The 10,836-nt window shown below is 58.8% G+C and overlaps 1 protein-coding gene across 2 annotated transcripts in view; it reads left to right on the top strand.

Annotated features, from left to right (window-relative positions):
• The first annotated feature begins 483 nt into the window (after positions 1-483).
• NOTCH1 (notch receptor 1) overlaps positions 484-10,836 on the top strand; it is a 32,833-nt gene continuing 22,480 nt past the window's right edge. Inside the window, exons 1-2 of one of the 2 annotated variants that reach the window (XM_065737242.1) lie at positions 484-698; positions 1,954-2,035. In XM_065737242.1, the coding sequence (XP_065593314.1) occupies positions 641-698; positions 1,954-2,035 (140 nt within the window). In that variant the 5' untranslated portion in view covers positions 484-640. The remainder of the gene's footprint in view (positions 699-1,953; positions 2,036-10,836) is intronic. The other variant, XM_065737243.1, reaches the window with a different exon arrangement.

The following is a 10,836-nucleotide window of genomic DNA, read 5'->3' as shown; positions in this document are numbered from 1 at the left end:
GTGAGTTACACGCCGGAGGCACATAGGAGCACCGGAGCTGCTTGGAGGGTCCAAAGCTGTTTGGGGGCTATGCAGGAGTCACACGGGGGAGGGAGAGGGTGGGGGTGTATAGGGGTGTCCAGGGGAGGGGTACACAGAGGGTGTCCATAAGGCCGTCAGGAGCTGCACCGGGGCTACCCAAAGGCCTCAGAAGGGCTCTCTGTGAGCCGCAAAGAGCTGCGGGGGTCTGCGTAGGGGTATCCGGAGCCGCGGGGAGGATCTCGCTGGGGCGTCCGGAGCTGCCTTGTGCTCACGGTTTGAGGAGGGGGGGGGGGGGGCGCTCCCAGCGCTGCCCCCCACCGCGCCGTGCAGGGAGGGGCGTCCCGCTCCGTCCCATCCCGCTCCGCCCCGCGCCGTCCCGCCCCGCGCCGTCCCGCCCCCCCTCCGCCCTCCGCCCGGCCCGGCCCGGCCCGCTGGGGCTGAGCGGCCGCGGGAGGCGCCGGCGCTCGGAGTCGCTGCGCTCGGCGTTGGGGCGCGGTGTGTTCGGGGCTCCCGGAGCTGCGCCGCGCGGCTCCGGTTCCGTTCGGTTCCGTTCGGTTCGAGCCGGCTCGGCCGGCGGCCTCCGGATCTATGCGGCTGTGAGCGGCGGGAGTAGAGAGGGATGAAGCGGCTCTTGGCCACCGGGCTCCTGCTGGCCCTGCTGCCCGCCCCGACGCGAGGTGAGGGCCCCGGCCCGGCTCCGGCAGGAAGTTTGCCGGCAGCGCGGAGCGGAGCGGCGGGGCGAGGCGGTGCCCCGCTCGGAGGCGGTCGGAACCGGAGCGCGGGATTTGGGGTCCGTCGGGGGAGGGGGGAGCAGCGTGAACCGGGGGCAGAACCGCGCGAACCCCGCGGTGCCGAGCGTGGGGGGGGGGACGGAGGGAACGGGGGGGGACCGGGGACGGCGCTCGGGGCTGCGGGCGGGCCGAGCTCGGGGTCGCGGTACCGGGGCTCGGTGCCGTCGGGGATCCCCGTGCTCGGTTCTGAGGGCTGTGGGGGGGTCCCGGAGCTCAGTGCTGAGGATTATGGGGTGTCCCGGAGCTCGGTACTGTGGGGGTCCCGGAGCTCGGGACGGTGCTGTGCTCCGCGTTGGTGCGCACGGCGGCCGCACTCGTGCTGTTGTTCCGCGAGAGTTTTTGACCGTTTTGCAAATTTTTCTCGGCTTCCTGTTTCTTGAAAGTCAGCCGGGTGCCCCTCGGCTCCCCCCCCCCCCCCTTTTGCCCCCCCGCCTCCTCATCCCCCCCCCCCCTCCCCCCGGGGCGGATCCGTGTGTAGAGCCGCAAAGTGCAGAGCCGCCGTCGGGGGCCGGGGGGGGTGGGGGGGGTCAGCGGGGCCGGCCCGGGCTGGAGCTTCTCGGGTCGCTGTTCGTAGGGGGCAGTGCGCGGTCCTTTCCCCGCTCCGTTCGCTGTGGCTCTCGGGGACGCTCCGCTGCCGTCGGGGGGAGGTCGGGTTCGGGTTCGGGTTCGGGCAGCGGCGCTGCCTTTGCTCGGTGTGAAACCGTGAGGGGACGGAGAAGGGGAAGAGTGAGCCGGGATGGAAATCGGAAGCGATTCTGGTACTTTTCAGCGAGTTGCTGTGGTAACTGAGCAGAATCCGGCTCCGAGGGCCGGACAATGAAACGTTTACTCATAGCGAGTTGTGCCGAGCCACTCATTTCTGTACCGAGCTCGTGGCAACCCGTGGGCCCGCAGGCGGATGGTTTTTCCCAAATGGCATTTGTCTCTGGCGGGACCGACCTGCTGCTTCTCCCCATCCGCCCTCCTGTTACGGAAGGCAGAGCCCACCCCCAGGACCACCCCAGGTTGTCTTTAGGTCGCCCCTTTCCACGCGGGGCAGTGTAGTCCTGCCCATTTCCACGGTCCCCGTGAGCCCATCCCCACAGTGGGGTGCGGACCCCCGGGTGCTGTGCTGTGCCTGACGCTCTCCTTCTGTTCCCAGGTGTGCGGTGCACGCAGCTCGCTGAATCCTGCCTCAACGGGGGCAAGTGTGAAACTTTCCTCAATGGGACGGAGGTGTGCCAGTAAGTATGGAGGAGCAGAAGGATTTCCATCTCCCCCCGACCGAAGCATTGACGTGCCTGTTGACTTTGCTTTGAAGGCTCTGGATTTAATAGGGCAAAATGCGTTTTCTTTCCTTGAGTGGCAAGAATAACCTGCTCGTGTAGGAGTCGCCGCGGGTTTGGCAGGATTGGGCTTTGTTCCTGGCTGGGTAGAAAAACATGGGCAGAGGGCCACGTTTGGCTGGTGTTAACCCATCAGAGTGCCCTGCTGATGGAGCAGGAGGGAGGGACACTGGGTTGGGGAAGGAGATGGGAGGGTTGTCTGTCTGTCTTCCAGCCCCCTGGCCCCATACCGTTGCTCTTCAGTCCCTGGCAGCTGGTGCTGCAGTTTCCAGGGCATCTCCAATAAGCATCCAAGGGCAGTTGTGTTGCATGGGTGTCCGTCCATGGGGCAGTGCCCGCAGTGCCACGCTTCTGTCCGTGCCCGCTCCTGGCACGGGGTGTTCTCAGGGCTGGTGGTGGGGAAGCGGATGTGTGAAGCCTTTTGGGTCCCTTTGAAGGACCACCCGACCCACCGCCGCGATGGCCGATTCACTCCGGGCTCCCAGGGAACAATAACCCAGAGAAATGAATAAGAGTGCAGTTCCCTTTTTAAAACTATTCCATAAAAGAAATCTGAATGGGTAAGGCTCTGCTTTCCGGCCAGATTTCCCCTCTGCCTGTTAAACACGGGCTGAGCTGAGAGCGGGCCGGGAGACGTTCCCACCCACCCCAAGTTTCCCAGTAGGAAGTTCTCGGTGGAGGAACCCGAAGGCATTTCCAACCCCGACCTGTTGAATGGCGTTTCTCCTTGACAATGCCTGCTGCTTTTCTGCAGGTCTGGGTGCCCTTACTCTGCCTGCAGCTCCCGGGCAGCCCCTGCCCCCTCCTCCAAGCGGAGCCCCCCAAAGCCTTTGGTGAAAATAAATCAGCAAATCAATCAGGCACATGAGCAATTTAATGGACAAAGGCTGGGTCCCTTTGTGAGCCACTAATGAATGCACGCCACTTTTTTTTGCACAGAAGCCCTTACCAACGCTTGACGCTCTAAATCTTGTTTTCTTTCATTCAAAGAGCGACAGCTGGGATTCGGTCGAAATTCGGCAGCTATTGTTAAGGGAGGCAGATTAATGCTGTGTGACTAATCATGTATGGCTTCCCAGAATGCCCAACCCTCCGCCCCCTCCCCAACCTTACACCCCTCCTTTTCCTTGTGGTCATTCTTTCCTTTTTTTTTTTTTTTCCTTAAGTCTCTGCAACTCCTGATTTACATTTCGTGTGCAGATGGTGATGGAATCTAATTAGGTCTGATGTGTGCAAGCTCAGTTTGCGGGAGAAGCCTCCAGAGTCGCTTGGGTTGCTGGGTTTTCAGGAGATAAAGTTAACTTTGGGGAATTCTGTCCCTGGGAGCTGTGAGCAGCCTGGCTGCGGGCACCAGGGCGGCTTCGCAGCTCCGTGTGAGCTTGTTTTGCAGGAAGCTGTGGGGTTGGACGAGGGAATATTAGGGGTGCTGGCAACCTGGGCGAGGTGCAGCTTTCCCAGGTGCCCGACAGCAGCCTGCAGAGTGCTCTTTTTTCACTTGTTGGAGTATCTCTTCGCGAGCAGCTCCACTTGCAAGCCCCTCAAACAAAGCGGTGCAGATAGCACTGCAGGAAGGCTGGCACTGCCCCTTGGCGCCGGCGTGCAGTGCCCCGCTCTGGCTGCTGGCCACCTCTGGGCTCGGCCTGGCACTTCACTGACTCCGACCATAAAGCCTCATTGTGCCGTCCCCACAAATCCAATTAGAAAGCGGAGTGAAATGAATCGCGTCCGAGGGGGACGCTGCTCGCGGGGCAGAGCCGGCTCTGATAACTGCACGCCCCATTATCAGCCCCGTTACGGAAAGGAAACCACCGGAGCGCAGTGAGGAGCACTCTCAGCCTTTATTATTTCGCAGCAGTGCAGCTCCCGGTGCCTTATCTCCCCTGTCCCTTTGGCAGGCAGCCTGGGCGTGGGGCTCCTGCTGAACTGAGCATCCGAGGGCTCTGCCTGAGCTGCCTCAGAGCTGCTTTCCACCCTCCCCAACCTTGGCAGGAGCAGCAGTGTGCTTCTGGGGTGCCTCAGACCCGCATCCCCCGGAGGTCTGGCACTGGGGATGGGCCTGGCAGCCGTGGTGCTCCCGGTGTGGTTTTGTGGTGTTGGTCGGCATAGCGACGCTCCCCTCTGACCGAAGTGTTTTCCCAGACGGAATGAGAAGGTTTTCCAAAACGAAGTGGTCCGGATTTGTAGCAGTAGCTCCTGATTGCACCGCTGGATCGCTGTCTCTGCCCGGCATCCCCACCGTGAGTGGGGCTGATTTTAGGCTGCTGTGCCACGTGACTGTCGTTCCCAGGGCCTCCCTGGCTGCAACAGGTAGAAGCAGATGGCACAGGAGGGGGCTGCATTTCCCAGCAGCATCCCTGCGGGTCCTTTCCCACTCACCATATCTCTGTTCAAGTCAACGGAGAGTCTGGGTCAGCACTGCTGCCCAGAGGAGCGAAACAGAAAAGAATAAGCTCAGTTAATCACTGGGCTTGTACTGAAAAAGTGGTAAAGTGGGTTCCCAGAGTGCTTCCTCTGCTGATAGGGAGCTTGGTGGCCACAGTGGGCTGGGTGCACCGGGAGAAGCACTCAGTGAGGGCTGAAGCAGCAAGAATTGACTTCTTCAGCCCCAAACCCTTTCTGCAGATGTGTAGGAAGGCCGAGGAGTGATGTGAGCCCGGCAGCTCGCTGTGCCCTCCGAGTCACTGACTGCTCAGTCATTGTTATCTCACTGCAAAGGGCGGAAGTTTCCTTCTGCTTTGGTTTTTTTGTTGGCTTTTTTCTCTCTGTCTCTCTCTCTCTCGTGTGCTTTAACCCAACATTATTTCCATGAAATAATAACAAAGAAGAAAAAACAAAAACGCCGTCTCCGCGCTGGAGAGGAAGAGGGTGGAGTGCTGAACAATCGGGCAGAGGAAGCCCTGAGAGCGGTGGAGGAGCGGTGATTCAGCCATGGGGAGAGCTCTCGGTGGCGGCTGCGGGCTGAGCTGGTTCTGGGAAAGAGCAAAGTGGGAACGGGTAAGAGGGGAGGCTGGAGCACAGAGCATCACCTGCTGCAGCTCCAACCGAGGAGCTCCACCGGGACAGCGGTGTCTTAGCTCTTTTCTAGAAGGATCTGCCTGCATCCCTCCTTTTGGTGATCATCGCTGATTCAGGTGGTGTTGCTGACCCCGTAACTCATTTTGTGTTCTGAGTAGTTCGCTGGCTTCTGCTTGGGGCTTGGATATGCGTGATGGACTTCGTGTCAGTCCGGAGGGGATGGGGTATCCATGCTGGCCACGATCCCCTGCATCCAGTGCAGCTGTTCCCTGCGGGACCCATTAGTTCCAACCCAGGTCCCACTTCTGGGGCAGTGATGGTTTATTGCATGCAGCATGTAGCTGACATGTATGTACGACCGCACGGCCAAGCTGTTCCCCAATTAAGAGCTCGGATAACATCATCAGCAGGCAGTTAGCAAGGTTTAAAATAACACTGTTTGGAAATCAGCTCGCTCTTTCCAGGCCTGGAGGTGTGGTGACCCTCGTTTTGCTCGTGTTTGTAGGTGTCCTGAGTGCTGTACATGAGTGGAATGTGAAATTTATAGAGCATCAGTGTATTTAACGAGGGAATAGCCTCGAGGTGCAGTTACCACAAGCTGGTAAGCGCCGGATGGAGAGTTCTCTGTGGCCAGTGTTGCTCCAGACACTGAGGTTTCATACAGTATACTGGGGCTGTGGAGTGGAAGAGACATGGGATGTGCCTTGGAAGTCGGTGCAGAGGGTTTCTGCTTGAGTCCTGGGTTTAGGGGGTCCCACCCGCCCCATCCATCCATCTGTGCCCACAGAGGGCTGGCTGCTGTTTGACTGTCCTTTCTTTTAACTCCCGTGCCACTGCCAGGCTGCACAGCCACAAAGGTTCACGAGTCAGCTCCTCATGATGTTCCACGGGGTTGTCCTCCGTGGGTGCTGGCATCAGCAGGTCCGTGCCACCCGCAGCACGAGGACCCTGAGCCATGATTGCTGCGTCAGGACCAGGGCAGAACTCACACTTTGGTCTGGGACAAAACTGCTGCACTTCGTGTTGGCCAGAGGCACTGCTGAGCAACGTGTGGGCCGAGCAGCAGGAATGCTGCCCTGCATCCAGGCGTCCAGGAGCAGACACTGTGTGCATGTGCAGTGTGTGATGTTGGGAAGTCTTCGTGGCAGCTCCCACTCACTGCTCAAGCCCCAGAACAGTGTGAGCTGGCACCTGGTGACATCTGCTCCACGCTTTCACCCATCACCTCTTCCCCTTCCCCCACAGCAGGTTGGAGTTAATATTGGAAAAGCCTGTTAAAGTTTAGGCTGTGGTTATTGGGCTCTCTCACGTTTCCAGCAAAGGGAGCAGAGTTGCATTTTAATGGGAAACTTTCACGCTCAGTCAAGTTGCAAAAATTTATTTGCGCGTAAGTCATTTTCTTTTAACAAGTTTTCACCCTAATTCCCTTCCCCGCGATCTGAATTTAATGGTATTTATATGGGAAATGGATTGATTAAGTTGTAATGATGCCATAACGTCGCCCTTATGTCACAGATGGGGCAGGCTGCGGGCGAGCGGCCGAGTGATGATGGGCTGTGAGCCCTTGGCTCAGTGGGAGCCTGGGGGGCCACCAGGCCATGTGCGGGCCACCAGGGTTGGGCTGGGGTTCTCCTCATTGGCTCCACACACCATGGGGTGCTCCATGTGCCATGGGGTGCCCCATGTGCTGTCCCCAAGGGAGCAATGGTTTGGCACTGGAGCTCTTCCGACTGCTCTGTCCCAGGTCCCTCTGCCAATGAGATGTCCCAGTGGGGACCCCAGGGGCTGTGTGGTATCACTGCTCAGGGGTTGCATCTTTCTGAAGGTGCAGTGATTTTCTCAAGGTTTTTGTAGCAGGTGAAGCACTGGGTCGCTGCCCTCGGGTGGGCGGAGGAATGCAGCTCCAGCTCACACCCATCGCTCGGCAGAGCCCCGCGTGCCGGCTGCCGGAGAGGGGGGGAGAGGGGGTCTTCCCCAGCCCCTATTAAAATGTTAGACACAGGCCCCAGTGTCAAAAGGCAGGGCGACAGACGGCCCTTTCACAGGGCCTGCTGCTCCCCGTGAATGGGGGTTTCTAGGGGACGCGGGGCAGGAATGCGGGCGCCGGGCGGAGGGCAGCGCCGGCCCCATTGTCCGCAGCGCTCTGTGGGGCTGTGTGTTGACACAGGGATTTCTGCTGGGCAAGGTGTCCCCGGGGCAGCGGTGTCCCATCCTTGCTGACCGCCTCCCTGGCTGAGCAGGGGACCTGTCCTCCTGCTTGGGGTGCTTTGAGCCAGCGGGGCATCGCTTCCAAGGGGGTTTGGTGCTGGTGGCTGATGTACAGAGCTCTGCTTTGCTTTAGGGAGGGGTTGGACCTGTTGCTGTCTGTCCATCCCCACCCTCTCCTGCTGTCCGTCTGCTGAAGCGTGGTGGCTTTGGCTTTCAGTGGGTTTTGTGCTCCATGAAACCCCCCTCTCCTCCTATTTATAAATATCAGAGCTATATATAGGTTGTTTAAACTCTTGGTAGCTGCTCAGATCCTAATCTCAGGTTTTATTTTCAGGATTAGGAGAGTGAGATAGAGGGCCAGCGTGTGTTCCTGGGGGACTTCTCCATATATGGGGATCAGGGAGCGCAGTGTTTAACCAAAACGTGGTTTGGGGTGAAAAAAGAGTCAGAGTTTGTTCGTCATTGCTCCAAGAGTGGTCAGCACTGGCACAGGCTGCACGTGGTGTGGTGGGGTCACTGTCCCCCAGAGATGGAGGGATGTGGCACAGAGGGACGTGGTCCGTGGGCACGGTGGGGTGGAGCTCTGAGAGAACTCTTCCAGCCTTAGTGATTGTGTGATAAATGAGCACCTCGATGAGGAGGAGCTGGATGTGTCCACCAAAAGCAGCTGTGATGAGCAGAGCAGAGACCTGCGCCCTGCTAGGGCAGCCCAGCCCCACAAACAATAGGGCTGTGCGGATTTATACCAGCGGAGGATATAAAAAGCATCAGCTGGGGGAAAAAAAAACTTGAGTGCCCATTGTTGAGGGTGGGAATGGCGTGAGTTTTGTCTTGGTCTCTTCCTTAGCCATCTTTCATGTTCATTGTGAATGAAGCTCCATTGAAAAGCAGCTCCTTCCCAGGTAGCTGCTTTACCACCGTGGTGAATAGCCCAGCCACTCTGCTTACTAATGGGATTATATTGTTTTTCATTACAATGGGAACTTTGATTCCCAAACCGTCCTGACTTAACGTCTGCTGAAGGAACAGAGCCATACTTGTTGCCCTCTGCTCAGTGCTGGAGGACCAGTGGCTGTAGCACATCTCTCCCTGCTCCGTCCGGGAGCACATTCAGCTTTGGGAATTCTGTGATTTTCTTTCCAGATGAAAGTCTGGGTCTTAAAATCTCAATTAGATGGCTTGGGCTAGGTCAGGAACGAAATGGCACCGAAAAAAAACACATCAAAGCATCGGGATTGCAGTGTGCTTTTTTTTTTTTTCTGTTTAATTAAACGAGACAGTAGATCTGCTCTCGCTTTATTAACCTGATGTCACTCGAAGTAACCTGTTGCTTTGCCAACCACCCTCCCTGTGTGAAACTGCTTTTTTTTTTTCCCAGGCTGGTGTCCTGGCGTGCTTAATAACGTGAGGCCGGGATGGGACTTTGCACAGAAACCACCGGTTCCGCCCGGCGCTGCTTTGGGGAGGAGCAGGCAGGGCTGGCAGCGATGCAGAGCTCCCGGTGTGTGCTGGTGCCAGGAGTTGTGCCATGCAGTTGAGGGGGGATGGAGGGCTCAGGTGGGCAGTGCCAGCCCCTCCCCAGGGCCGGGACCGCCCCGGCACTGTGTCCCTCCTGGCTGTGGCACAGGGTTCCCGGTGTGGGGTGTGACGCTGGGAGCCGTGGTGCTGCTTGCAGGCTGTGCCAAGAGAGAAGCCACTGGCACAACTGGAAAAGTGACTCCTGCTTGGTTGTTTCTCCTTCTCTTGGCTGGGATGAGATCTGTTTGTCCCATGGGCTGCTTGATTCCGTGCTGCCTGGATGGGGCAGGCGTCCGAAAGTGGGACCCTCTGTGGGGACCCAGCACACCCCGTGGGGCGATGGCTGCACTTTGTGACCCCGTCCTGCACAGGGCCACCTCTGCTCACTGCAGCCCCAGTGGGGAATCACCTGCCCCCATTAACACAATCACCCCAGGACCTGCAGCAGGTCTGAGCCATCCTTCCTTGGCTTTCCCACGGTGCTCTTGCCATGGGGGGGACAAGCCGGCCACTGGTGCTCCCAGCAGATGAGGAAGGGGTTACACAGGGGCATCCTGGGCTCCCATCTCCTGTGGTGTGATGCTGCCCATGGGATGGGAACAGGGCTGGGGACAGTCCTGTGAGCCCAGCACCTTTTAAGCCCCCCCCCCCCCCCCCAGCCCCATGGGGCTGGGTTCCTGCAGGGCTGTCGTGTCCCGAATCAGAACAAAGCAGTGCATGAGCCGTGCTGGGCTGCCTGGCTGTCAGCTGTGCTGCTGGTGGCAGATGGCAGCTTAGCGCCTAAAGGAAAGCAGCAAAGCTCCTGAATCAGGCAGGGGTGAAAGGTCACAGGAACATCTGCCTGGGGACGGGATGCTTTCAGTGCCTGCATTGCTGTGCAGGGACACAACCTGTTGCTGGCAGGCTGGGGAGATGCATGCTGTGAGCAGAGGGGGGTGATGGGGCTGGGTGCTGCCCTGCAGCTCTGCTCGTGGGGTGCTGGGATGTGCTCGCCCCTATTGCCACAATTCATTCATGCTTTCAGTTCGGTGCTCTGCAGAGCTTCCTCGGATCCCCGCTGCAGCGCAGTGCTGCTGTTGGGGACACGCTGAGGATGTGCAGCAGACACAACAGAGGCACGTGCCCACACCCAGCAGAGCTGTGCTTGGCCCGGGCTCGGTGCTGGGAGTTTGGGAATTCGGAGCCGCCGTTCCCATTCCCAGGCTGTCCCCTGGGATCTGCTGTCTGACCTCGGCCGGGGCCTTCTGCATCGCCCTTCATTTGCAGATTGCACCAGGGACGTCTGGGTCCACGCAGTATGGTTGTGCTGAAATGCAGTGGCGAGCTCAGGGTTGGTGCAGCAGCTCGTGGTGGTGGTGGGGCTCCTTTTTGCAGCAGGGGAAGGAGAGAAATGTCTCTGAGGTGCTGGTATTTGTAGCCTGGGCACTTGGGAGCTGCTTTCTAATGGCCCTTCAGAGGCGTTTTGATGCTGAAGCACCCGCCCCATCCTTTGCTGACACTCACCTCTGTAATTAAAGTGTAGCTTTAATGTCTCTTATGCTAATTCCCAGAGACAGACAGGGTTCAGTCTGGGCAGTTAGTGCTTGGGAATCGACAAAGGAAAATCCACAGGGTGACATTCCCTGGGCCTCAGGGAACAGTGCAGACCCTCCTTTGGGCACAGCGAGGGCAGTGCTGGTTTTGGTGCACTGCTGCTCAACCAGTGCTTCCAGCAGCTGGCACTGCTTCCTTCGTATGGAAGAGAAATCCGATGGCTGAGCACGCTGCAGTGCTGCCTGCCCCGAGCTTGTGCCCATCATCATCCAACACAGACCCGATGCACGGGGCAGCCCTGTGCCCAGCCCTTCCTGCCACTTCACACCCTCCCCAGTCGTGCTATAGCTCAGCTTATAGACAGGCAGGGAGCCATAAAAAAGCAGGGCGGTGATCTTTGAGGTCCCTTCCAACGGGTGTGCTGG

This window comes from Cyrtonyx montezumae, unplaced genomic scaffold (assembly GCF_038088225.1).
Source record: "Cyrtonyx montezumae isolate F1298 unplaced genomic scaffold, pur_monq_1.0 scaffold_20, whole genome shotgun sequence".
Taxonomy (NCBI): domain Eukaryota; kingdom Metazoa; phylum Chordata; class Aves; order Galliformes; family Odontophoridae; genus Cyrtonyx; species Cyrtonyx montezumae.
The sequence above is the reverse complement of the archived record's forward strand: the minus strand, read 5'-3'. Positions and strand labels throughout refer to the sequence as shown.